Source organism: Stenella coeruleoalba (genome assembly GCF_951394435.1).
Source record: "Stenella coeruleoalba genome assembly, chromosome: 3".
Lineage (NCBI taxonomy): Eukaryota > Metazoa > Chordata > Mammalia > Artiodactyla > Delphinidae > Stenella > Stenella coeruleoalba.
Genome location: NC_137148.1, coordinates 28,099,453 through 28,124,570, shown reverse-complemented (window position 1 = coordinate 28,124,570; position 25,118 = coordinate 28,099,453). Strand labels below are relative to the sequence as shown.

At 41.2% G+C, this 25,118-nt stretch overlaps 2 protein-coding genes across 2 annotated transcripts in view; both read left to right on the top strand.

Moving 5' to 3' along the window:
* On the top strand, window positions 1–15,014 carry AMACR (alpha-methylacyl-CoA racemase). Its single transcript, XM_079916896.1, has 5 exons — window positions 1–1,576; window positions 3,668–3,811; window positions 5,350–5,510; window positions 8,235–8,421; window positions 14,249–15,014. Exons 1-5 carry the CDS (start codon window positions 1,318–1,320, stop codon window positions 14,656–14,658), a joined length of 1,161 nt encoding a protein of 386 aa, XP_079773022.1. The 5' UTR covers window positions 1–1,317; the 3' UTR covers window positions 14,659–15,014.
* Window positions 15,015–23,619: 8,605 nt separating this feature from the next.
* SLC45A2 (solute carrier family 45 member 2) overlaps window positions 23,620–25,118 on the top strand; it is a 32,395-nt gene continuing 30,896 nt past the window's right edge. The window contains exon 1 of the mRNA XM_079916897.1: window positions 23,620–24,290. Within this exon, the coding sequence (XP_079773023.1) occupies window positions 23,762–24,290 (529 nt within the window). The 5' untranslated portion in view covers window positions 23,620–23,761. The remainder of the gene's footprint in view (window positions 24,291–25,118) is intronic.

Below are 25,118 nucleotides of genomic sequence, written 5' to 3'. Positions count from 1 at the left end.
TCCTTGGGGCTCACCATAGAGAGTGGCTGCAGCCTGATGGCTGCTAGATGGCAGGTATTCTTCCCTTCCTGAGTTCCCTCAGGGCCACCAGGTCTGGCAGTGGCTGTAATCATTGATGGCTGTGACATCCTTTGTCTACCGGTAAGGCAGGAGATATTCCATTTATCATCTCCATGATCTGCATCTTTGACCATATTAGTAAAGCTTGATGCTGGTAAGATATCTGATTCACGTGAATCTGATCCTGGGTGTTAGCACCAGCTGTATCTGTACTGTTTACTTTTTAGAAAAATAGACTGGGAGCCACTGTGAAAAAATATTAGTGGATGTCTGGATGTCTGCTATAGCATTTTTTGTATTTTTCGCTTTAAGTTTCTCAAAATAAAAATAAAACAAGAGGATGGGGGTAAGGAAACGTATGCTTGAGCAAAGGTAGGAACATGGGGTACAGGGGAACAAAAAGGTGTTAAATTAATTAAACAAGGAAGCCATTAGACTGATGTGGCTCTAATGCCCTTGGCAGTCTCTGTAAATGCCTCAAATTTCGGAAATCAAAGGTAAGAACCAAACCCAAACAGCCAACCAGGCTTTAACGTTATAGCCAATGAATAATTTCCTTGCTTTGCCTTTACTCTATAAAAGTCTCCCTTTAGTTCCTGGAGCACCCCTAACTGAAAGGAGTAGGCCTATTTGGAATTATTTTATTGTACTTTTTAAAAATGTGCATTAAAATCTAAAACTCCAAGCCGTAACTGTAGAAATGGCAGGTGACAAACTAAATATTTTTAAACCTCTCTGATTTGCCTCTGATGAGCACCGCCCTCTCAGATGTTCTTTTGATATTCCACTATACGCAAGCCATCTGTGGGTGAATCATCGGGTGGCTAAGAAAGAAGTAAGAAGGCAGTCTTCAGCCCACCGAAAAAAATACTTTAGCATTGTTCTTAAATATTTATGTACTTTTAATTTTTCCAGGGCCGGAGAGGTTTACGAACCCAAAGCGCACAACAGCTGGGATCGCAACATCGAGAGTAAAAGCGTCCTGAGAAGTCGGTGACCAGCCACGGGGTCCCCAGGTCAAGCCCGGTCACGATTTAGGATTCCGCACTTACAAAAAGCGAACACTCCGCCGGCCCACTAACGGCCCCGGACCCGGGGAGGCGGGGCCAGGAAACGCCCAATGCACGCAGGCGCACAAGGGAGAGGCCTCGAGGGCGGGGCCCCGAGGGAGGGAGGGAGAGTGCGACAGAGGGGGGCGGGCCCAGGCCCGAGTGGCCGACGTTGGGGCCGTTCTGTTTCTTACGCCTTCGGAAGGATATGCGGGTGCCCATGGCTTTGCAGGGCATCTCGGTAGTGGAACTGGCCGGCCTGGCCCCGGGCCCGTTCTGCGGTATGGTCCTGGCGGACTTCGGGGCGCAGGTGGTGCGTGTGGACCGGCCGGGCACCCGCGGCGACCTGAGCCGGATGGGCAGGGGCAAGCGCTCGCTGGCCTTGGACCTGAAGCAGCCGCGGGGAGCGGCGGTGTTGCGGTCGCTGTGTGCCCGGGCGGATGTGATGCTGGAGTGCTTCCGCCCTGGTGAGCCCCAGATCCTGACGCTACGCGAGACCGGACGAGGGACGCTCCCCGAAGAAGGGAGGCCGCCGGGCATTTGGGGTTGGCACGGCACACCTTTTCCCTGTTGCCACCCGAACCCTTTCCGTCCCTGTCTGTCTAGACCTTTCTGTTGCATTTGATATTGTTGCTGATCGTTCGCTCACTGAGACGGTCTTCCATACTTGGATTCCGAGATACTGTTGTTGCCTTTGCTCTTCTCATACCTCTCTCTGACTCCTTCCCAGTTTCTGTTTTTTTGAGTCACCCTATTATAGTTGCCATTCTTAATTACTTGAGGATCGTGAACCCTATGAGAAACGATCGAAAGCCATAGATTCTCTCCCCGGAAAGCTGCATATAGGTACATAGTCATTTTGTTACCGTTTGGAGCTTGGTGTACCTCATAAAGCCATCCACGGACCCAGGACAACTCCCTGCCTTAAATGCTGGTGTTCCCAAGTTCCAGCTTCTGCTCAATTTCCTTTACACTCTGCTTCTTGGAGCCACCTTATCTATTCCTATTATTTTTACTTTTTACAGGCAGATGTTGGCCAAGTCTATAACTGTACCCCCTTTTAGAGCCACAGACTTCCGGAATACCCAGCTCCTGTCCATTTCTACTTGGCCTTCCCCCGGGCACTGCAGCTTCCACGTATTCCAAACTGAGCTCATCATCTTCCCTACTAAAATGAAAACTCCTCTTTGTGTTTTATTTCAGTGAAATAAAACTCCTCTTTGTGTTTTATTTCAGTGAATGGAACCGATGTCCACCCAGTTGCCTGAATCAGAAACTTGTACTTCAACCAGGACTCCAAATCTTCCTTTCCCCCTGCCAGCTTTCAGTTATCACCAATCCCATCATTCTTCCTCCTTCCTGTGACTCAGGATTCTTTCTCTTCATACCTGCTGCAGCTTCCTTGGCAGCGTTTTTTAAAGCTGATGTTTGGGTGTAGCACCACTCCGATCTATTCTTAGACAACTGCCACCGTCATCTTGCTCAAGTACAAATACAGAGCTTTGCCTGGTATATAGCAGAAGGCAGTAAATGTTTGGTGAATGAATTGAATGTCTGTGGGCACCAGGCATATTTAAATGTGTCAATTCATTTACCCTCAGATTTGAGGATTATAACAATAATAATTTAGTAATCAGGATTATGTCATAATTTAATAATACCGTATTTGAAGTTGAAGGAGGTTCAGCATGGTTCTTTTTATTTTATTTTTTATTGAAGTATACTTGATTTACAGTGTGTTAATTGCTGTACAGCAAAGTGACTCAGTTATACATATGTATACATTCTTTTTCATATTCTTTTCCATTGAGGTTTATCACAGGATATTGAATATAATTGCCTGTGCTATACGTAGGACCTTGTTGTTTATCCATTCTGTGTATACCAGTTTTCATCTGCTAATCCGAAACTCACGATCCATCCCTCTCCCAGCCCCCTACCCCTTGGCAACCACCACTCTAGGAATGGAGTTCTTTTGTAACTTATCATAGCTTTATGGAGGCAGAGGCACGTTATAAGCCTGTGGAAAGAGATGAGGCATGGATCCTGCCAGAGGAGCTTCTGAGCTGATAGGGAAGATGGAATATATACATACATAAATAAGTATAGCAGGCGCTGATGCGGATATAGACATAGAAAAGGTCCTGAAAGGAATAGCAGCTTCCAAAAGTGAATTTTTGGTCAAAGACCCAGAGTAACTTCCAAAAGAACAGACCATTTCTAATAAATTACTAAGGAGAGAATTTGGGGAACTATAAAGGGCCTGAATAAAGGGATGAAATGTCCACTCTGAGGATTGAAGATGCTTGGGTATGCCTGAAGGGATGCAGGGCAGTGCTGGAGGGAAACAGCATTCTGGGGGTTGGGGGGAAGCCACACATTCCAGAAATGGGGGCTTCACTCTCTGGGTCCTTAATTACTGGCAATACCCTATAAACCCGCAACAAATGTTACTAGTTTTCCTTGCAAGAGTGCTCTTTTATGTTTGCCACAAAGAAGGGATTATACCCATCCTCAATTCATGCTCTCTTAAAAAAAAAATTGTAACTTTTCTCAAGGTGTGATGGAAAAACTCCAGCTCAGCCCAGAGATTCTGCAGAGGGAGAATCCAAAGCTTATCTACGCCAGGTTGAGTGGATTTGGCCAATCAGGAAGATTCTCTAGGGTAGCAGGACATGACATCAACTACTTGGCTTTGTCAGGTATGTTGAAAACAATGATTTCTCTACACTTTTTATTTTGTTCCCAGTCAAGATCTACAGTTACACTTATTAAAAAGAATTTTTTTAAAGTGAAGATTTAAATATTTGCTGGAATCAATAAAGAGCATGTGGTTGTTTAAAAAGGGTTGGTTTGTCTTGGAACAGTCATTCTCATCCTCCCCCTGCCTTAACACATTGAAGGGGTAATGTGTTCACTAATGACATTTACTGACTACATTTGTGAAGTTAATTCTCCAGCAAGCCCCTGCTAGGAATTAAGAGACTTGTTGGTAGTAGAAAGGGTTGCTCTATATTTTGCAAAGATATAGTTTGATTTTGATACCCCTCGTCCCTCACTTTATTGAGAATCATTGACTGAGTCATGATTTTAGAAATTCTGTGAATACTAGAAAAAGCCCATGGTTTTCAGGTCATAATATCACCTTACTAGAGTTTTTGCCTGTAAGAACATATCTTAGGGCTTCCCTGGTGGCGCCGTGGTTAAGAATCTGCCTGCCAATGCAGGGGACACGGGTTCGATCTCTGGTCTGGGAAGATCCCACATGCTGCAGAGCAACTAAGCTTGTGCACCACAACTACTGAGCCTGCGCTCTACAGCCCACGAGCCACAACTACTGAGCCCACGCTCCACAACTACTGAAGCCCACACGCCAAGAGCCCGTGCACCACAACGAAGAGTAGCCCCCGCTCACTGCAACTAGAGAAAGCCCACATGCAGCAACGAAGATCCAACTCAGCCAAAAATAAATTAAAAAAAAAAAACATATCTTAGAATGGCCTAATTCTAGATTTCTAAGAACTGCATTGCTGAGTCAAGGAAGTCTCAAATTTTCTGTGTGTACACATTTAAAGGCTGAGGAAAAGAGTGAGTGTAGAGTTGGCTTTTCTCATCTACTTAAAAATTTAATCCCTTTTCTTTTTCTTGTGTTTATTTTCTTGCATCTCTTTCTAATAAGAATGGAAGTGCATTATACTGTTGTTAAGCCATAAAGTGCTAAGTGGATAGCAACCGTTTCCCCCCCAAAACCCAGTGAATAAAAACTTAGCAACAGAATTCTGAAAATGTTAGTCGGAATAAAGTTTTAGAGAAAACAAAATAATCAAACAAGGAACGTTGTTAGAGGGAAAGCCTTCTCTTTTTTTTTTTTGCAGTATGTGGGCCTTTCACTGTTGTGGCCTCTCCCGTCGTGGAGCACAGGCTCCGGACGCGCAGGCTCAGCAGCCATGGCTCACACGCCCAGCCACTCTGCGGCATGTGGGATCTTCCCGGATGGGGGCACGAACCCGTGTCCCCTGCATCGGCAGGCAGACTCTCAACCACTGTGCCACCAGGGAAGCCCAGAAAGCCTCCTTATAAATATGCTGAACAGGTTTAGGTTTAGAAAAGCATTAGGTATTAGTTTTCACTTACAACAGTAACTAGAGAGATTGGTTTTCCCCCTAAGATGTTCATGTATTTATTTAAAAGAGGCACTAAGTTTACAGTTGGTGTTCCCCGATTGTTTTTAATGGTGTAGGTGTTTTATCAAGAATTGGCAGAAGCGGTGAGGCTCCATATGCCCCGCTGAATCTCCTGGCCGATTTCGGTGGGGGTGGCCTCATGTGCGCACTGGGCATCCTGATGGCGCTGTTTGAACGCACACGCTCTGGCAAAGGTCAGGTCATTGATGCCAACATGGTAAGTGTTGATTGGGGGAAATGATAAGCCTACTAGTTGTTCCTGAGGTCGATACATGGCTGCCTCACATCCTCTTCTGAACAAGACGAGATAAATGAGATTTGAAATTTGAATCCAAGTTACCAAGGATGGCCTTTTCTTTAAAATAGCTTCATATCTTGAACATGTGTCAGAATGTCATATTTTGATCATCTGTTTGTGGAGTCAATCTTCTAAACGTTTCATGACTCACCTGATTTCTATGTTGTGTTTCAACAATTTTCCCCGTGCTGTCTCTTGTGCTTAGGATATGGTTTTCAAGAAATCTTCATTCAAAACTGGGCTCAGGAAGTCTCCCTTAGCAGGTAGAGAAGATTCTTAATGATGCTCAAGTAAAATGGGCCAGTCTAGACCTTCCCGCTGCATTGTGTAGGGGAGACTCAAGTGTCGGGATGCTTCGGTGTTTTTACCCTCATGCACGTGCCTCATGTTATCCTAGGCACTTTTCCTGTGTGATTTCTCCTGATCCCCCAGACAGCAGTTTCACTTGGAATACATTGTTATTTTAAAGAAGAGGAAACTAAAGCACAGAAATTTGCCCCAGTTCTCACAGCTAGTTGATGAGAGCCCAGTCCAGTGTCACTATACCTTTGCGTTTGGACAGATCTTTGGCGGTAGGGTGGAGAATGGATTGGATGGAGAGAGAAAAGGCGAGAACTAAAATGGTTAATGGTAGAATGGGTCTGGATTTAAGGATTTACATTTGAGATGTAAAATTGCTGGGATTTGGTGAGATATTGGCAATGAAGGGAGAGGGAGGAATCAAGAATGGCTCCCCCATCTCTGGCTTGGAAGACCCGGTGGATGGTGGCCCTGGAACCCTGGGGAGGATTGCTGAAGGAAGAGGGTGATTGGGGGAAATAGATACCTTATTCTTTAATTTTTTTTTTTTAATTTTCTTGGCTGTGCCGCACAGCATGTGGGATCTTAGTTCTCCGATCAGGGATCGAACCCTTGCCCCTTGCGTTGGAAGCATGGAGTCTTAACCACTGGACCACCAGGGAAGTCCCCAGATACCTTATTCTTTTGGGCCAGTAGTTTCCAAATGACTTTAGCAGCAGAATCCTTGATCCAGGCCTGCCTGTGATGACCTGGAGTTGTCTCTTCATCAGACTGTTGCCTTAGAAACTAGAGTTAAGGTAACTGTGGAATGTGCAGTCCGTTTTACGGTGTTTACTCCTGATCTGGGAGTGCTCATCTGACCTGGGGGGCTGTGTGTTGGCATGCAGGCCATTGGCCTACGTGATGAGAACAATATAAAAGGTTGGGAAATTGAGGCTGCAGTGCGTCAAAGCCTCTGGTCTGTAGCAGCACACGCTACATGTGCGTGAGGGGAGAAGAGAAGTATGTGCTGGGCGGCCTCATGATGAGATGAGGATTATAACTGCTGTGTCTCTTGTCCTCTATCCTCCTATGACACCAAGTAAAGGTGGACTTAAATTAGAGCCTGTTTGTATCCTGAGTGAGCCAGACCAGCCCCATAACACTGTTAGGACATCTTTTTTCAATAGACTCATCACTACATCCAGTGTGTAAAAGAGATTCTATATGTATATGTATATATATGTGTGTGTCTATATGTGTGTTTGTGTGCATATGTCTAAATGTGGGGACACTCTAAGATCTCTGTAACCCCATTTCAAAAAAAAGCATCACCACAGGCCACTTATACAAACTCCACTACTTGGTGACAACAAATGTCAGATCCATGAATTGAAGTGTGCATGAGCTTCCTCCAGTTAAACGGGAAAACTGGGATGTACCTAAAGATACATTTTGTGTTTGTTTTATTACAGCCAGAATCTGTGAGAAGTCCCATGCTCACAGTTGGAATGGGGCCCCTCCGTTGGTAACCTCAGAGACAGGGATGCTTTGATGGCCTTCTCCCTGTGGTGCCAGAATCATTAGGATCATAACGCCCTAAGGATAGGGAAGTAGTCTTCTTTAGATAGCGCAGTGCATCCAGCCTTGTGATAATCATACCTGAGTTTGTGAATCCATTCCCGTTACTTCAGGACTAGTGGGAAGTTGGCATTCCCAAACTAGTTTGTCTGTACTCTGAAAACCCATATACCTGCCACCCATACTGTTATGTTTATTTTGTAACTTTCTAGTGATTATTAAAGTTAAGATATATTAAATACTCAAATTTGTTTTCTTGGGCTTGGAGTCAAACTAGAACAAACTAAATTTAACTGTCATGTGATTTACCTTTAAAATGTGATATGCTTCATATATCTGTGTGTATGTGTTTGTAGGTATTGAGATCAGATGATAGATTTTTAAAAAAACCTTTTTGCTTTGTTTTCAACTTTTTTATCCTGACAGTTGTTAACATATATAAAAGTAAAGAGAATGTATAATGAACTTCCAGGTACCCTCACTTAGCTTCAAAAATTATCAACATTCTGCCAATCTTATTTGAAAGGAAGAACAAAAGTAATTCCTTTAAGTCTTTTCTGAACAGTATTCCCTGATCTGAATAGTGCAGAAACTCACTCTGTCATAAACCTGCTCTAACTCACTTTCTTGAAATATCAAAGAAGTTGTATAATTAGATATAATCTTCCTATATTCTAAGATAAACATTTTTATACAAATATTTTTTAAAAACTCAAGTAGAAATCGATCATGCTTTTTATAGTTGAATTGCCAGGATTTATACTGTATTCTGTTTCTTCAAAGGTGGAAGGAACAGCATATCTCAGTTCTTTTCTGTGGAAAACCCAACAAACAGGACTGTGGGGACAGCCTCGTGGACAGAACATGTTAGATGGTGGAGCGCCTTTCTACGCAACCTACAGGACGGCGGACGGTGGGTTCATGGCTGTTGGCGCATTAGAGCCCCAGTTCTATGAGCTGCTGCTCAGGGGTGAGTACCTCTTTTCTGTGGATGTTTTTTGGACTATTTTGGAGTCTTTTGAAGTTCATGATGTCTTTTATTATATATCCACCTTATAGTTTACCTAATTATAGCCATCATTATATTGTGGGGCACTTCCCCCATCTTTTAAATTGACAAGTAAATTTACAAGTCTGTAAAATAGCTCAGATTAAAAAAATAATAATCCTTTTTGTGGTAGTTCTGTGTTTTTATCACATTTCATACTCCGTAGTATTGGATATTTATCTTGCCCATGTGTGCCCACATCCTTTTCTTCCCTGGAAATGATCTACTGGTTCTACCAGTTTTTGTTCCTTGATAAATGTCCCTCATGGTACTTCAGTGACGGGGTCACCAGAGCACAGAGAGACTTTGGTGAATGAGAGTTTGTTGGAATATGTTACCATCACTTGATGCTTCTGCAGTTTACCTTTCTTGCAGATTCTTGTCTTATTGACATGTTGCCACAAGTTAGCAGGAAAATTTGGGATCCCCTCTTCCCTAATTGATAATTGGACTGAAGTTACTTTGTTCCTGTGAAATGTGAATTTAAAGTTTACAGATAATTTAGTATCTAAGAAGTTTTAGAATGACTCTGAAGCAGTGTGACAGGCTGGTTGCAGCCCATTTATCTTTCAGCTTTAAGTTTGGAGTTTTATCGTCGTGTTTGGTAGCTTTTCAGATGCGCAGTGCTACTCAGAGTTATTTGTATATCGCTGAAATGACTGTTTTTGCTAGCCTCAGAAAGCATTCTCTGATCAACTATATTAACTTCACCAACTTAACTATAAGTTAGAGAAACCATAGAACAAAATGATTTATCTAGATCATAGAGGATGCCTTTCCGTCCAGAAATTAAGACTAAGACTAGAGGTCAATTTAAAATTCTGGACAGAACAGTGCTATACGAGGGGCTGAGTGGTGGGAACAACACTCCCACTCTGGGGTTCAGGGCCCTAGGAAGCAGCAGGTACATAACATAGTGGAGTCTGTGCCTTACAAAAACCTTGTGTTTTTATCTATAGGGAATTTAAATATAATAATAAAATTAACTAATCTTCAGTGAAATTTTATTATCACCATGCACAGGCAATTCTAAATGACAGTTGCAACTGACTTTTTTTTTTTTTTTTTTTTTTTGACAAATGTCTCAGGAATAGGGCAGTGTAAACTCTGAGTCAGATCAGCTAAAGACAAGCCCTGAGGGTGGGGATTTTCAGGGAGCTGTCAGACAGGCCAAACATTGGCGCTTCTCTGGGGATAGGATTTTGTGGGAGCTTCAAACTCATTTTGCCTCCTCTTCCTTGGCTGTTAACCTACTGATTTTCATGACTACCATTGTTGAGAGCCTGTTGGTTTTCAAGGCCATCACAGAGCTGGGGAGAGAGGGATGAAATTAGCCTAAGTTATAACACCACAAAGCTCACTGGTCTTACTGAGTTCAGTCATTTTTTTTTCTTAAATATGCTCCTTAGATTGTTGCAAGCTTTTAGTTAATGTCTAGAGTTACGAAAATGTTGATTCTGACAATTTGTGCCAGTGTTCTTGTTGCTTTCATACAGGAGCCAAGTTTTGAAGGTCCTTGCTCTGTCATTTCAGAATTTAACTCCTCTCTGGGGTGTATTTTGTTGTTTTCTTAAAAACATACATGTTTAGAATGATCATGTCTACCATCCACACTCCACCTCATTTTGTAGCAGGCAGACTGCTCCAGCCCTTGACCTGTGATAATCTTCTCCCGGGTTTCCTCTTTCTGAGTCTAAACTCTGTAACCCCTCCAGTTGTTTTGCAGTCGCGGCCTTTTGTGGTATCTTTCATGTCCTCTCTCCCTTTAAGGTTCACTAAGGATCCTTAGCTGGCAGGTGGCTTGTGCTTTCGGCGGACTTAGCAAGTTCGTTCAGCTTTTGTTTAATCTACATAGTCCATGCCGAAATGCCTCAGCATCTTCTTTCTTCTACAATATTGATTTGCAAAAATAGTACTTGTACTTGTCCCATACACATTACTTCTCTCTCAGGCCTAACTGGACAAACCCCCATATCTGTAATGATTTTTTGAGGTAGTATTAATTTATTTATTTCACCTTATATACTGAGATCTTTGAGAACATACCTTCATTTAGCTCTCAGTATCTGAACATAAATACACAAGGTTTTTGTAAGGCTCCGACTCCTCTGTGCTATGCCCCTGCTGCTTTCCAGGGCAAAGAAGTCTGAAAGTACTGAGAATTTCATGACCTCTTGAGACTCTTGTAGTAAATCAGATAAGCAATAGAGATTTTTTTTTTTTTTTTTTTTGCGGTACGTGGGCCTCTCACTGTTGTGGCCTCTCCCGTTGCGGAGCACAGGCTCCGGACGTGCAGGCTCGGCGGCCATGGTTCATGGGCCCAGCCGCTCCGCGGCATGTGGGATCTTCCCAGACCGGGGCACAAACCCGTGTCCCCTGCATCGGCAGGTGGACTCTCAACCACTGCGCCACCAGGGAAGCCCCTGTATTCTTAATAGTGACTAAAATGGTAAATTTTGTATTTTGTGTATTTTACCACAATTTAAAAAAAAATGAAAAAAATTCAAAATAGTGTATTTTTTTAACGAAAAAAATGTAAATAATACAGAATTTGTAAAGTAAGAGGTAAAAATTCTCCCTTGTCCTTCCGCTTTGGGAAAGTTTGGGATGTGGCCTTGAAGCACTTTCCCTATGCACATGCAAACACAATTAAAATTTTTTTACAATTTATATATAATCTATTTAATTATATAAATTTATAATTAATAACTATTTTTATTCAAACATATAGCAAAGACATCCTTTTTTGTCAGTACCAAAGATCTTCAGCCTCACCCTCTATATAGCAGCCACATCATATTCCGTGGTATACCTGTACTAAAATTTATTTAACCACTTCCTTATTCAAGTTAATTTACGTTCTTTCCAGGTTTACATTATAACACATAATGTTTATTGTTTATTAATAAGCATTAATCTTTGTACATATGTCATTGCATACTTGCAGCATACATTTTTGACTGCTTAATATGTGCCTAATATTGTGTTACAGAGTAGAAAGTTTATGACGTGTACTTAAAACAATAAATATTTTGTATAATTGTGTGTGTGTGTGTATACATGTACGTATAAGGTAGTGTTTTGGAAATCAAAACATATTTTCCCAAGTTTTAAATGGTGTCTGAATCCCCAGGTCAGTCTCTGAAAGTCTGTTTGACTTATAATAGCAGAAATTGAATATTGATTGTACTATAAAAGCTAGCCACAATCGATAATTGTGCTCTATGGGGAAATGGACTCAGAGTTACGCATAGGCTGTCAGCAGCACAGGAAGCAGCCCACCCTAAACCACTGGTAGTTCGTTCTGGGGCCTTGATGAGGGGCCCTGAGCTTGCTGGGAAATTGTGGGCTGAGAAAGGGTGATAGGACGATGGAAGAGCTGGTGTGTCAGAGTTAGGGGTAGAGCCTGGGGTCTTTTGATTTCTAGTATTTTCCAGTATACAAAGTATGATCTGTGTAATCTCAAGTATAGTGTTTGTTGGAGAACTATTGACTCCAGTTTTACTTAGTTTATGATTCTGATCACATTCTGATTTTTTGTTTTTAAAAAACTGTTTAAAAAAGCGTGCAAATATGTTTCCAGCAGTAGCTGTGGTCTACTTAAATGCTTTTGGCCAACTGCTCGTTTTATGTGTTTTTTAATCCCAGAGTTCGGGGCTATCAGGAAAGAGAAAGCAAAGTGAAAGACGCCCTTGGAAACATTTCCTTATCGATTTTAGTGATAAACCTGAAACTGTGGCTCCATATCTTTCCTGGCTTTGAATGGGACATGTGGCCACAGAGAAAAATGTACTTGTATATCCCACAGGTGTTTTTCCACAGCTGTTCAGAACTATGTGAATTCTCTTCATATCCCTCAAAACACTAAGAAGAGCCTGCAGTATTCATGTCTTCTTACCTCCATAGGCACTTTTGCATCTTCAGAGCAGCTTACAATTGGTCATTGTTTTTCAACATGGTAGATGAGAAAAGGATGATAAAAGTGAGAATTACTTGATTAACTTGGCCAAACTTATGCAAAATATTATGCGTAATTTAAATTTAGAAACCCTCTTCTACAAGAGGGAATAAAAATGACAGTTACACCAAACCCCAACAAAGTGTCCCCTTGGGTATAATTTAATCAGCACTGGAGTTTGGTTGTATCTACAGGGGTAGGTGCTTGTAGTCAATAAAGGAAGCACAGGTCAGGTCACGGGGCAGAGAAGCCATCCTTCCTGTGATATCCCCTGGTGGATGCTTTCATCCTCTCTGTCCCTTGTGTTGATGGGCCCTTCAAGTTTCTTCATACTTGAGAGAACAAAAAAGTCTCTGTGCCCCCTGTTGATTGGCTGGCTGAAAATTTTCTGTCCTGTTTGCTATAGGAACAATTTGCATGTGTCTTTGGTTACTTTACAAGTTCTTTGTTCCTAGGTCACAGCAGGGTTGTAAGAGAGTAATGAGTCAAATATCACTGCCCTCCTAGAGCTCTTTTATTTGACGAAAATAAAGAGAAATGAACATTATTTATAAAATTGCAATCTTGAATTTAATCATTTATCTTTATACTTCTTCCTTGAAAACAGGGGTACAGGCATACCTCACAGACTTTGTGGGTTGGGTTTCAGACCACTGCAATAAAGGGACTATCTGAAAAAAGCAAATCACATGAATGTTTTGGTTTCCCAGTACACATAACAACTATGTTTACATGATACTGTAGTCTATTAAGTATGCAGTAGCATTGTCTAAAAAAACAACGTACATACCTTAATTAAAAAATACTTTACTGCCAAAAAATGCTAACCATCATCTGAGCTTTGCATGAGTTGTAATCTTTTTGCTGGTGGAGGATTTGAAATATTGCAAGAATTACCAAAATGTGACACAGAGACACGAAGTGAGCAAATGCTGTTGGGAAAAATGGTGCCCATAGACTTGCTCCACCCAGGGTTGGCACAAACCTTCCATTTGTAAAGATGCAGTGTCTGTGAAGTGCAATGAAGTGAAGGACAATAAAACGATGTCTGCCTGTAGTCTTGTATAAAGTGTTTAGATTTTAGCTTTTGTAGGGTTTGGGAGCACTATATGAAATATGGGGTTTTTTTTATATAAACTTATTTTATTTATTTATTTATGTCTGCGTTGAGTCTTTGTTGCTGCGCGTTGGGTCTTTGTTGCTGCGGGTGGGCTTTTCTCTAGTTGCAGCGAGCAGGGCTACTCTTTGTTGCCGTGCGCGGGCTCCTCATTGCGGTGGCTTCTCTTGTTGCGGAGCATGGGCTCTAGGTGCGCGGGCTTCAGTAGTTGCGGCATGCGGGATCTTCCTGGACCAGGGATCGAACCTGTGTCCTCTGCATTGGCAGGCGTATTCTTAACCACTGCACCACCAGGGAAGCACATGGAGTTATTTTAATTCAATATGACAGATAGTAACATCATGAGGAAATTTGTTTTTAAAAACCTACTCAGAAGGAAGAAGTCAGTTTCTGGAAACTAGACTATTAAAAATAGACTATTTTGGTTGAAATGTAAATAATAAAATCTTGGTAAAGACTTGGAAAGTCTGTTTTGAATCCTATTACCCCTACTACCTTCTCCAGCCTTTGGCTCCAACTTCAAGTTGAGTTTGAATTTCTTCTTTTGACTCATTTGAGAAACCCTGTAGAACATCCTGTTTTGGGTGACTATAGTGAGTTCAAAACTCATTTTCACTGATTATATTTACTCTACCCAAAGCATACTAATTTAAGAAATTGTGTTTTTCTCTCAGGACTTGGGCTAAAGTCTGATGAACTTCCCAGTCAGATGAGCATAACTGATTGGCCAGAAATGAAGAAGAAATTTGCAGATATATTTGCAAAGAAGACAAAGGCAGAGTGGTGTCAGATCTTTGACGGCACAGATGCCTGCGTGACTCCTGTTTTGACTTTTGAAGAGGTTACCCATTGTGGTCACCACAAAGATCGGGGCTCATTTATTATTGATAGTGAGCAGGATGTGAGTCCCCGCCCTGCACCCCAGCTGTCCAACACCCCAGCTGTCCCTTCGTCCAAAAGGGATCCTTTTGTAGGAGAACACACTGAAGAGATACTCAAAGAGTTTGGCTTCAGCCAGGAAGAGATCAGTCAGCTTAAGTCAGATAAAATTATTGAAAGTAATAAACCAAGAGCTAATCTCTAACTTCTAAGCCCCACAACTCAAATAAATTTGAATATTGCATTTACAGTATAGAGTAATGCAAAAAATTGTATGCATGGAAACATGAAAAGCAGTATCACAGTGGTCCAACTATTCTGATCAGGAAACAAGGCTGATTATAAAGTGATGATTGAATTCTGAAAACGGTTAACATCATGGCTTTTGATTTAGGAATATTTTTAGTTTGCCTATACTAAATTGTGGCAGTTTTTCTGCCTTCCAATTTACTTGATTGGTTATATTTGTTGATTTAAAATATTTATATATTTATAATATACTTTAAGTGAATTACTATAATGCTTTTTATTAAATAAAGCTTTTTTCCCCCCAAAGTTGACTCATGCTTTTAAGTTTGTGAAAAACTTTCAAGAAAGTTCTTTAAATAGAATCTAAATCTAAATCTAAAATCGCCTTTTGTTACTCCTTGAAATATTTTAGTCTCTACTGTTAACCAGAATGAATGTCCTTAGATAGAAAAGTCTGATCCTTTTAATTTCGTAAGGAAATCATTCAGCCAGTGTCTTGGAACTGGAATTTTAGAAAATGTCCTGAGATTTCCTTCAGATAGTTGCCACCTCTCCATCGAGACCCGCTCCTGTGTGTAGCTGCCTGTTGGTATCATCCAGATGTGTCTCTTGATCAGTAAACTCCACCATCATGCATTTGAAAGTGTTAACTAGACTTTTCCTCCTCTTACCAGTCTCCAGCTTCCACTCCTGTGCTGTCTCCCTCTGCCCCCAGTAGGCCCCCACGGCTTACGCCTCACCTCATATGGCCACTGTTCACATGTCCCTTACGGAGAGTCCTTTCCTGACCCCTGTCCAGGATGGCAGCTGCCTTGTCACTTGCTCTCCCCTCACCCTATTTCATTTTCCTTCACACTGTGTATCACTGCTGACATGCTGATTGACCCCAGCCCTCATTCCTTAACCAGTGCAGGCTAGAGCGGAAGCTTTATGAAGGACTTTGTAGGTTTCATTCCTGGGTTTCATTGCTAAGTCCCCAGTTCCTAGAGTAGTGCCTGGCCCATGACTGGAAACTTTGTGAATATTTATTAAAGGAATGAAACTCAACAGTGAAGTGCTGTCAGTTCCACCTTCAGAGCTCCCATATCCATCCTTCTGCCCATCTCCCATTGCTGCTTTCATCCAGACCCCTGTTACCTCTTCCCTGGACTACTATTCAACTTCCCTACCCAGCTTTTCACCTTCATTTTTTTCCCCATCATGTAGCAAGTTCTGGATCTCATTTCCACACACAGCAACATCCAGAAGAAGAGAGCGTCTCAGGAGCCCTCAGCAAACCTTGTCTTGTGTCTCCTTGGATCTAGATAAGTAACAAGCCAGTCCTGCACCAGTCTTTGGCAGAGAGGATAGGCTTGTCCTTAGATGAAGCCAACCTGCTCCTGGAGCTCCCCTGGACTTAACTTCCTGGAAGCACGTGGGTATTTGAGGGAGGGGTGGATTCCTGAAGCTAGTCCAGGTTCCATCAGGATGGGGGAGTGGAGAACAGATGTTACATCTGTGACATACAGTATCTCAGTTGCTCTTCAGTGATCACAAGGGGAAGGTAGGGCCGGTTTCTCCATTTTATAGATGTGGACACAAGCCTCAGATGGTCCTAAACCATCTTAGTTCACATCTCCCTTAGTGTCTTAGTAATTTTTCCATGGTGCCCCTAGGTCAGAAGAAATACCTAACTGTTCCACTTATAAATAATCAGGTCCCAACAACTGAAGTATTTATGTCCTGACAACTTATTAGCTGTTTGAAAAATATAATACATGTACATTGAAGATATTTTTTATTTCATTCTTTTTTAAAATTGAAGTATAGTTGATTTACAATATTGTGTTTAGTATACAGCAAAGTGTTTCAGTTATGTATATATACTTTTCAGACTATTTTCCATTATAGGTTATTACAAGATATTGAATATAGTTCCCTGTGCTATGCAGTACATCCTTGTTGATTTTATATATAGTAGTTTGTATCTGTTAATCCCATACTCCTAATTTATCCTTCCCCCACCCCTTCCCCTTTGGTAATCATAAATCTGTTTTCTATGAGTCTGCTTCTGTTTTATACATAGATTAATTTGTATTATTTTTTAGATTCCATGTATAAGTGATACCATATAATTGTCTTTCTCTGTCTGACTTACTTCACTAAGTATAATCTCTAGGTCCATCCATATTGCTGCAAATGACAACATTTCATTCTCTTATGGCTGAGTAGTATTCCATTGTATATGTATACCACATCTTCTTAAGCTAATTGTCTGCTGATGGGCACTTGGGTTGTTTCCATGTCTTGGCTATTGTAAATAATGCTGCTGTGAACATTGGGGTGCACGTATCTTTTTGAATTAGAGTTTTCGTGTTTTCTGGATACTTACTCAAGTGGGATTGCTGGATCATATGGTAGCCCTATTTTTAGGTTTTTAAGGAACCTCCATACCCTCCATAGTGGCTGCACCAGTATAAGTTGCCACCAACAGTAGGAGGGTTCCCTTTTCTCCACACTGTCTTCAGTATTATTTGAAGACTTTTTGATAATAGCCATTCTGACTGGTGTGAAGTGATACCTCATTGTGGTTTTAATTTCCATTTCAGTAATAATTAGCGATGTTGAGCATCTTTTCATGTGCCTTTTGGCTATCTGTATGTCTTCTTTGGAGAGATGTCTGTTAGGTCTTCTGCTCATTTTTGATTGGGTTGTTTGTTTTTGTGCTATTGAATAGTATGAGCTGTTTGTATATTTTGGAACTTAAGCCCTTGTTGGTTGCATCATTTGCAAGTATTTTTTCCCATTCCGCAGGTTGTCTTTTCATTTTGTTAATGGTTTCCTTTGCTGTGCAAAAGCTCATAAGTTTGATTAGATCCCATTTGTTTATTTTTGCTTTTGTTTCTATTACCTTGGGAGGCTGATCTAAGAAAATATTGCTACGATTTATGTCCGAGAATGTTTTACCTGTGTTCTCTTCTAGGAGTTTTATGGTGTCACATCTTATATTTACGTCTTTAAACCATTTTGAGTTTATTTTTGTATATGGTGTGAGGGAGTGTTCTAATTTCACTGATTTACATGTAGCTGTCAACCTTTCCCAACACCACTTATTGAAGAGACTGTCTTTTCTCTGTTGTGTATTTTTGCCTCCTTTGTCGTAGATTAATTGACTGTAGGTGTGTGGATTTGTTTCTGGGCTCTCTATTCTATTCCATCTACATGTCTGTTTTTGTGCCAATAGTGTGAAGTTTTAAGAACTGTAGCTTTGTGGTATTGTCTGAAGTCTGGAAGGGTTATGCCTCCAGCTTTGTTCTTTTTCCTCAGGATTGCTTTGTCAATTTTGGGTCTTTTGTGGTTCCATATAAATTTTAGAATTCTTTTTTTCTAGTTCTGTGAAAAATGTTATGGCTATTTTGATAGGGATCACATTAAATCTGTAGATTACTTTGGTTAGTATGACCACTTTAACAATGTTAATTCTTCTAATCCAAGAGCATGGACTTTCCATTTCTTTGAATCATCTTCAGTTTCCTTTATCAATGTTTTATAGTTTGCAGCATGTAGGTCTTTCATCTCCTTGGTTAAGTTTATTCCTAGGTATTTTTAAAAAATTAATGAATTTATTTTTGGCTGCATTGGGTCTTTGTTGCTGCGCACGGGCTTTCTCTAGTTGCAGTGAGCAGGGGCTACTCTTCGTTGCGACACGCAGTCTTCTTATTGCAGTGGCTTCTGTTGCGGAGCATGGCCTCTAGGCGTGTGGGTTTCAGTAGTTGTGGCACGTGGGCTCAGTAGTAGTGGCTTGTGGGCTCTAGAGCGCAGGCTCAGTAGTTGTGGCGCACGGGCTTAGTTGCTCCGTGGCATGTGGGATCTTCCTGAACCAGGGCTCGAACCTGTGTTCTCGCATTGGCAGGCGGATTCTTAACCACTGTGCCACCAGGGAAGCCCTTCCTAGGTATTTTTAAATGCAATTTTAAACAAGATTGTTTTTTAACTTCTCTTTCTGATATTTCATTGTTACTGTAAAGAAATGCAACAGATTTCTGTATCTATATCCTGCTACCTTGCTGAATTCATTAATTAGTTCTAATAGTTTTTGTGTAGTCTTTAAGGTTCTCTGTATAGAGTATCATGTCATCTCCAAATAGTGACAGTTTTACCTCTTCCCTTCCAAATTGAATACCTTTTATTTCGTTTTCTTGTCTGATTGCTATGGCTAGGACTTCCAATACTATGTTGAATAGAAGTGGTGAGAGTGCGCATCCTTGTTTTGTTCCTGAATTTAGTGAGAAAGAAATTTCAGCTTTTCACTGTTGAGTATTATGTTGGCTGTGGGTTTGTTTTAAGTGCTTTTATTATGTTGAGAAATGTTCCCTCTGTACCCACTTTGGTGAGAGTTTTTATCATGAATGGATGTTGAATTTTGTCAAATGCTTTTTCTGTGTCTATTGAGATGATCCTGTGGTTTTTGTCATTTCTTTTGTTAATGTGGTATATCACATTGATTTGTGTTTGTTGAACCATCTTTGCAGCCCTGGAATGAATCCAACTTGATCGTGGTGTATGATCCTTTTTATGTATTGTTGGATTTGGTTTGCCAATATTCATTGAGAATTTTTGCATCTATATTTATCAAAGGTATTGTCCTGTAATTTTCTTTTTTGGTAGTGTCTTTGTCTGGTTTTGGTATCAGGGTGATGGTGACTACCTGGAATGACTTTGGGAATGTTCCTTCCTTTTTAATTTTGGGGAGTAGTTTGAGAAGATTAGGTGTAAGTTCTTATTTGTATGTTTGGTAGAATTTCCCAGTGAAGCTGTCCAGTCCTAGATTTTATTTGCAGGGAGTTTTGTTTGTTTGTTTGTTTTTTAATTATATGTTCTATTTTACTTCTAGTGATGTTCAAATTATCTGTTTCTTCTTGCTCAGTTTTGGTAGGCTGTATGTTTCTAGAAACTTGTCCATTTCTTCTAGGTTGTCCAATTTGTTGGCATGTAACTGTTCATAGTATTCTCTTATAAGTTTTTGTATTTCTGTAGTATCAGTTATAATTTCTCTTCTTTCATTTCTTATTTTATTTGGGTCCTCTCTCTTTTCTTGGTTTGTCAATTTTGTTTACCCTTTCAAAGAACCACCTCTAGGTTTAATTGGTTTTTTTCTATTGTTTTCTAAATCTCTATTTTATGTATTTCCTCTCTGATCTTTATTATTTCCTTCCTTCTGCTGACTTTAGGTTTTGTTTGTTCTTCTTTTTCTAATTCTTTTAGGTGGTAGGTTAGGTTGTTTATTTGAGATTTTTCTTGTTTCTTGAGAAAGGACTGTATCTCTGTTAACTTCCCTCTTAGAACTGCTTTTGCTGCATCCCATAGATTTTGTGAGGTTGTGTTGTCATTTTCATTTGTCTCGAGATACTTTCTCATTTCTTCTTTGATTTCATTGTTGACTCATTGGCTTTTTAGTAGCATATTGTGTCATCTCCATATAATCATTCTTTTCTCATTTTTCTTTCAGTGGCTGATCTCTAGTTTCATACCGTTGTGGTCAGAAAAGATGCTTGAAATAATTTCTGTTCTCTTAAATTTGCTGAGGCTTGTTTTGTGACCTACCCTAGAGAATGTTTCATGTGTGCTTGAAAAGAATGTGTATTCTGTTTTTTTTTTTCTGTATTAAGCCCAACTAGTCTATTGTGTCATTTAAGACCTCTGTTGCCTTATTGATTTTCTGTCTGGATGATCTGTTCCTTGATGTCAGTGAGGTGTTAAAGTCTCTTACTATTATTGTATTACTGTCAATTTCTCCCTTTATGTCTGTTAGTATTTGTTTTATATATTTAGATGCTCCTATACTGGGTGTATATATGCTAATGAGTATAATATCCTCTTCTTGTAGTGATCCCTTTATCATAATATAATGTCCTTCTTTGTCCTTATGGCCTTTGTTTTAAAGTCTGTTTTGTCTGATATGAGTGTTGCTACCCCACTTTCTTGTCGTTTCCATTTGCATGAAATATCTTTTTCTATGCCCTCATTTTCCGTCTGTGTCTTTCTTCCTGAAATGAGTCTCTTGCAGGCAGCACATGGTAGGCTTTTGTTTTTTTTAATCTAGTCTGCCACTTTGTCTTTTGATCAGAGCATTTAGTTCATTGACATTTAAAGTAATTATTGATAGGTATGTACTTATTGCCATTTTAAACTTTGTTTTCCAATTGATTTCGGAATTCTTCATTTCTTTTTATTTCTCCTTTTGTGGTTTGATGGTTTTCTTTTGTAGTATGCTTGAGTTCCTTTTTGGTTTTGTGCATCGATTTTATGTTTTTGATTGGTGGTTACCCTGGAGTTCAAGTATATTGACCCATAACTATATCTACGTGCTTTAAATTGATAGTCATGCAAATGCAAACACATTCTAAAAGATCTACAGTTTTTTACTCCACTCCCCCACATTTTACGATTTTGATGTCCTATTTTAATCTTCGTGTTTATCCTTTTGCTGTTCATTGTAGTTATAATTGCTTTTACAAAATTAAAAAAAATTTTTTTAATCTGTATACTGGCTTTTTAAAATGATCTTCAGTCCTTTAATATATTTGCCTTTCCTGTTGTGTTTCCCCTTTCCTATAGATACTTGCTTCTTTTCTATTTAGAGAAGACCTTCCAGTATTTCTTTTAGGGTAGGTTTAGTATTACTTAACTCTTTTAGTTTTTCCTTGTCTGAGGAATTCTTTCTCTCTCCTTTCTGGTGCCTTTTTTTTTTTTTTTTTTCATTCTACCTGGTTACGTGGAGATCTTTCTTGCAGGTTTGGTTGTATAGAAGATCTTCTGCCAGTTTCCAGTTGCTTTTCTGTGAGCATTGTTCCACATGTAGATGTATTTCTGATGTGTTTGTGGGGGGAGTTAAGCTCCACACCCTCCTACTCCACCATCTTGATCTCCCTCCTTATTTCATTTTTAGTCACTAATGGGTCATAGGCACCTGTTGGACACTGCAGCTTCTCGTGCCTTGGAATCAGATTGGATGTCACTACCCTCGTTTTCTGTTCCACATTGATATTCATACAGTACTTGCTTTTTTTTTTTCTTTTGGCTGCGTTGGGTCTTCATTGCTGTGTGCGGGCTTTCTTTAGCTGTGGTGAGTAGGAACTACTCTTTGTTGTGGTGCACGGGCTTCTCATTGAGGTGGTTTCTCTTGTTACGGAGCATGGGTTCTAGGCACGTGGGCTTCAGTAGTTGTGGCTTGCAGGCTCTAGAGCACAGGCTCAGTAGTTGTGGTGCACAGGCTTAGTTGCTCCGTGGCATGCGGGATCTTCCCAGACCAGGGATTGAACCCTTGCCTCCTGCATTGGCAGGCGGATTCTTTTTTTTTTTTTTTTTTTTTTGCGGTACGTGGGCCTCTCACTGTTGTGGCCTCTCCCGTTGTGGAGCACAGGCTCTGGACGCGCAGGCTCAGCGGCCATGGCTCATGGGCCCAGCCGCTCCGCGGCATGTGGGATCCTCCCAGACTGGGGCACGAACCCGTGTCCCCTGCATTGGCAGGCGGACCCTCAACCACTGTGCCACCAGGGAAGCCCTACAGGCGGATTCTTAACCACAGTGCCACCAGGGAAGTCCCACAATACTTGCTTTTTATCATGGCTGTGGAAAACCCAGCCTCACAAAAATCTAAAGTCATTGAAAAGATTGTAGTACAGTCTTATGTTGTGAGTATGAACTATTTCATTCTTACTTCATGTAGTATCTGAAAGATGTTCAGTTTCTCTGAGTTTACTCTCTTTAACTTTTTAAATCTCCTGAGATACCCCTTTGAGTTCACTGTGGTGCCCTGGGGCACCTTGGCACACAGTTTGGGAATTACCACTTTAAGTGATTTGCTCAGGGAAAAATACAGGTAGAAGGAGGCAGAGCCAGAATTTAAACTTTAATATTTTGACTCCAAGTCTTGCTGTTAAACCATTTTTAGGGCCTTTCCTATGAGATCATGTTTCCCTTGCCACTCAAATTTTCATTTGAATTCAAGGTTCAACAAGGAAAATATGACCCACTCGAAGTCTTTAAAACAGGAAATTTATTATGGAGAATTACATTGGTGATAGAAGAGATGAGAAGCCCAGGGGACAGTGAGGCAACTCAGATACGAGCAACCACAGGAAGCCAAGCTCACTCCCATAGCTGCAGGATCGATGGGAAAGATAGTGTTATAGGGACCCAGAAGCTAAGGTTGGCAGCTGGACCCACAATGGAGATGCAGCCACTGCCAGAGACATCTCAGGATGGAGAAAGAGAGGGGAGGAAGTATCCTGATTTCTTCCTTTCTCCTGCCCCGAGTCTTCCCACCAGTGCCTCTGATTGGACACATCTACCTCGAAGCCAGAGAGCAAGGGAACCTGGGAAATGTAGTCCCTTATGGTATGGAGCATAGTATGAGGGGGAGAGAATGGATCTGAGCAAACAGGCAATTGACTGGCATTACAAAATGTTGTGTATACACTTTATTCATTCTATAATTCCTGTAGCAAATGTTTATTGAGGACCTACTAGGTGCCAGGTATCATGCTAGATGCCATAATGAGCAAAACAGACCAGATCACTGCTCATAAGGGGATCAAAGATCAACATAGGAGAAGGAGAATAAACACGAACTATCTGAAGTGTGTTAAGTGCAATGAAGGAAACTATCACAGTGCTGTGAGAGAGCTAGCGATTTAGGGGAAGGGGCAACCTCCCACTGTTTTAAGTCTACTTAATTGACTATACGTATGTGTGTAGAAAACTTGTGTTCAGGAGAGGACAGAATATTTATACCTAGAAAAAGTTTAGAAAAAAGATATCGACTCATTCATACTTAACATCTGGATTATAGGGCTTTATTGTCTCAAAGCTGTGTGTGATTGTGTGTCACAGATTGTGTGTGTGTGTGTGTGTGAGAGAGAGAGAGAAAGAGAGAGAGAGAGGCAGAGAGAACAGTACAAAGGAAGACTCTTAGAAAAACATTCTAAGGAGCCAGAGGGCTCACAGCAGCTAATCTCCATCATGCTTTCCAGGCCCCACCCCCCTTCCTTCTCATCATAACTTGTGATCTTAGAGGCATGAAAGAATTTGAGCCCCTCCCCCAGCCTGACCATCTCTGTTGGCCGCTCAGCCAGGCTGCACCTCAAATCCAGCTGGGAGCGCAAACCCCAGGGCCACGCAAGAGGTGGTGGGCTCGCAGGCAGGTTCCTCACCCAGTAGCCATGGGCGACAGCAGTGGGCAGCCTGGCATCCACACCTACAAATCCCTCGCTGAGGAGGGCCCCTTCGGCTCTCTGGAGCCGCCCAAAAGACCCACAGGGAGCCTGGTCATGCACAGCATGGCCATGTTCGGCCGGGAGTTTTGCTACGCGGTGGAGGCGGCCTACGTGACCCCAGTCCTGCTCAGCGTGGGCCTGCCCAGGAGTCTCTACAGCATGGTGTGGCTCCTGAGCCCTGTCCTGGGATTCCTGCTGCAGCCCGTGGTGGGACTGGCCAGCGACCACTGCCGGGCCCGTTGGGGACGGCGGAGACCCTACATCCTCACGCTGGGCATCATGATGCTCCTGGGCATGGCTATGTACCTTAACGGGGACGCTATCGTATCAGGTCAGTGGGCAGCACAAGGTGGGCAGGCTGGGAGAAGGGTCCTGTTATACAGCTCGCTGAAAGGAGAATGCAGATTTCTTTACGCCACAGTTAGAAATCAGTTAAAACTGATTCTCTCTCCTAAGTTACACTGAGTTTTCACCTTTGAGTGACCCAAATTCTGTGGTTAGGCAACTTTACTTTTAGAAACATCAGGATACATTATTTTTCAATTGTGAGAATTTGAAAATAGGATTATATTTTTACCTATTTTATTAAATTACATATTTTTACATGTTTATCAATTATGGGGTTTTTTTTGTGCCCATTATATCTTATTTAGTACTTTCTCAAATTAACCAGCTGCCAAATGGCTCCATAAATTTTTACAATAAATGTAACTTTGTGTCCAGATGAGAGTTAATTATGTTCACAGCTTTCTGTGGAGTCTTTTAATAGGTACAGGGCATCAGCCTGGTAGCTCAAGGGGACATTTTTGCACTGCAAATTGTGGACATAAACCTGACGGTGAGCACTTTTTCTAGTCGTTAATCAGCCACCACCAATTAGTCAGTAATTGGTGGTAGTACATATTGCATTGAGAAAAGAATCGTTAAACTTAAAAATAGCACACATATTTTGAGCATTAACTCTCAGGCTAGCAGAAGGGATGATAATGAGACAGGATAATCAGTTATCATTTGTGTGTATTTAAAAGAGGGCATAAATCTATAAATGTAGGGTGTTTCTGGAAGAAATTACAAAAAACCTGAAAAGAATTGTTGCCAATAGGGAAGGAGTACTAAAGGGCTGGGATGAGAGGGGGAGGGTAGACTTATTTTTCACTTA

Bases quoted from the DNA above. Each gene is read 5' to 3' on its own strand.
- AMACR (XM_079916896.1), top strand. From the start codon at position 1,318: ATGCGGGTGCCCATGGCTTTGCAGGGCATCTCGGTAGTGGAACTGGCC. The intron at 1,577-3,667 runs GTGAGCCCCAGA...ACTTTTCTCAAG, and splicing joins GCTGGAGTGCTTCCGCCCTG to GTGTGATGGAAAAACTCCAG. The intron at 3,812-5,349 runs GTATGTTGAAAA...TTAATGGTGTAG, and splicing joins CAACTACTTGGCTTTGTCAG to GTGTTTTATCAAGAATTGGC.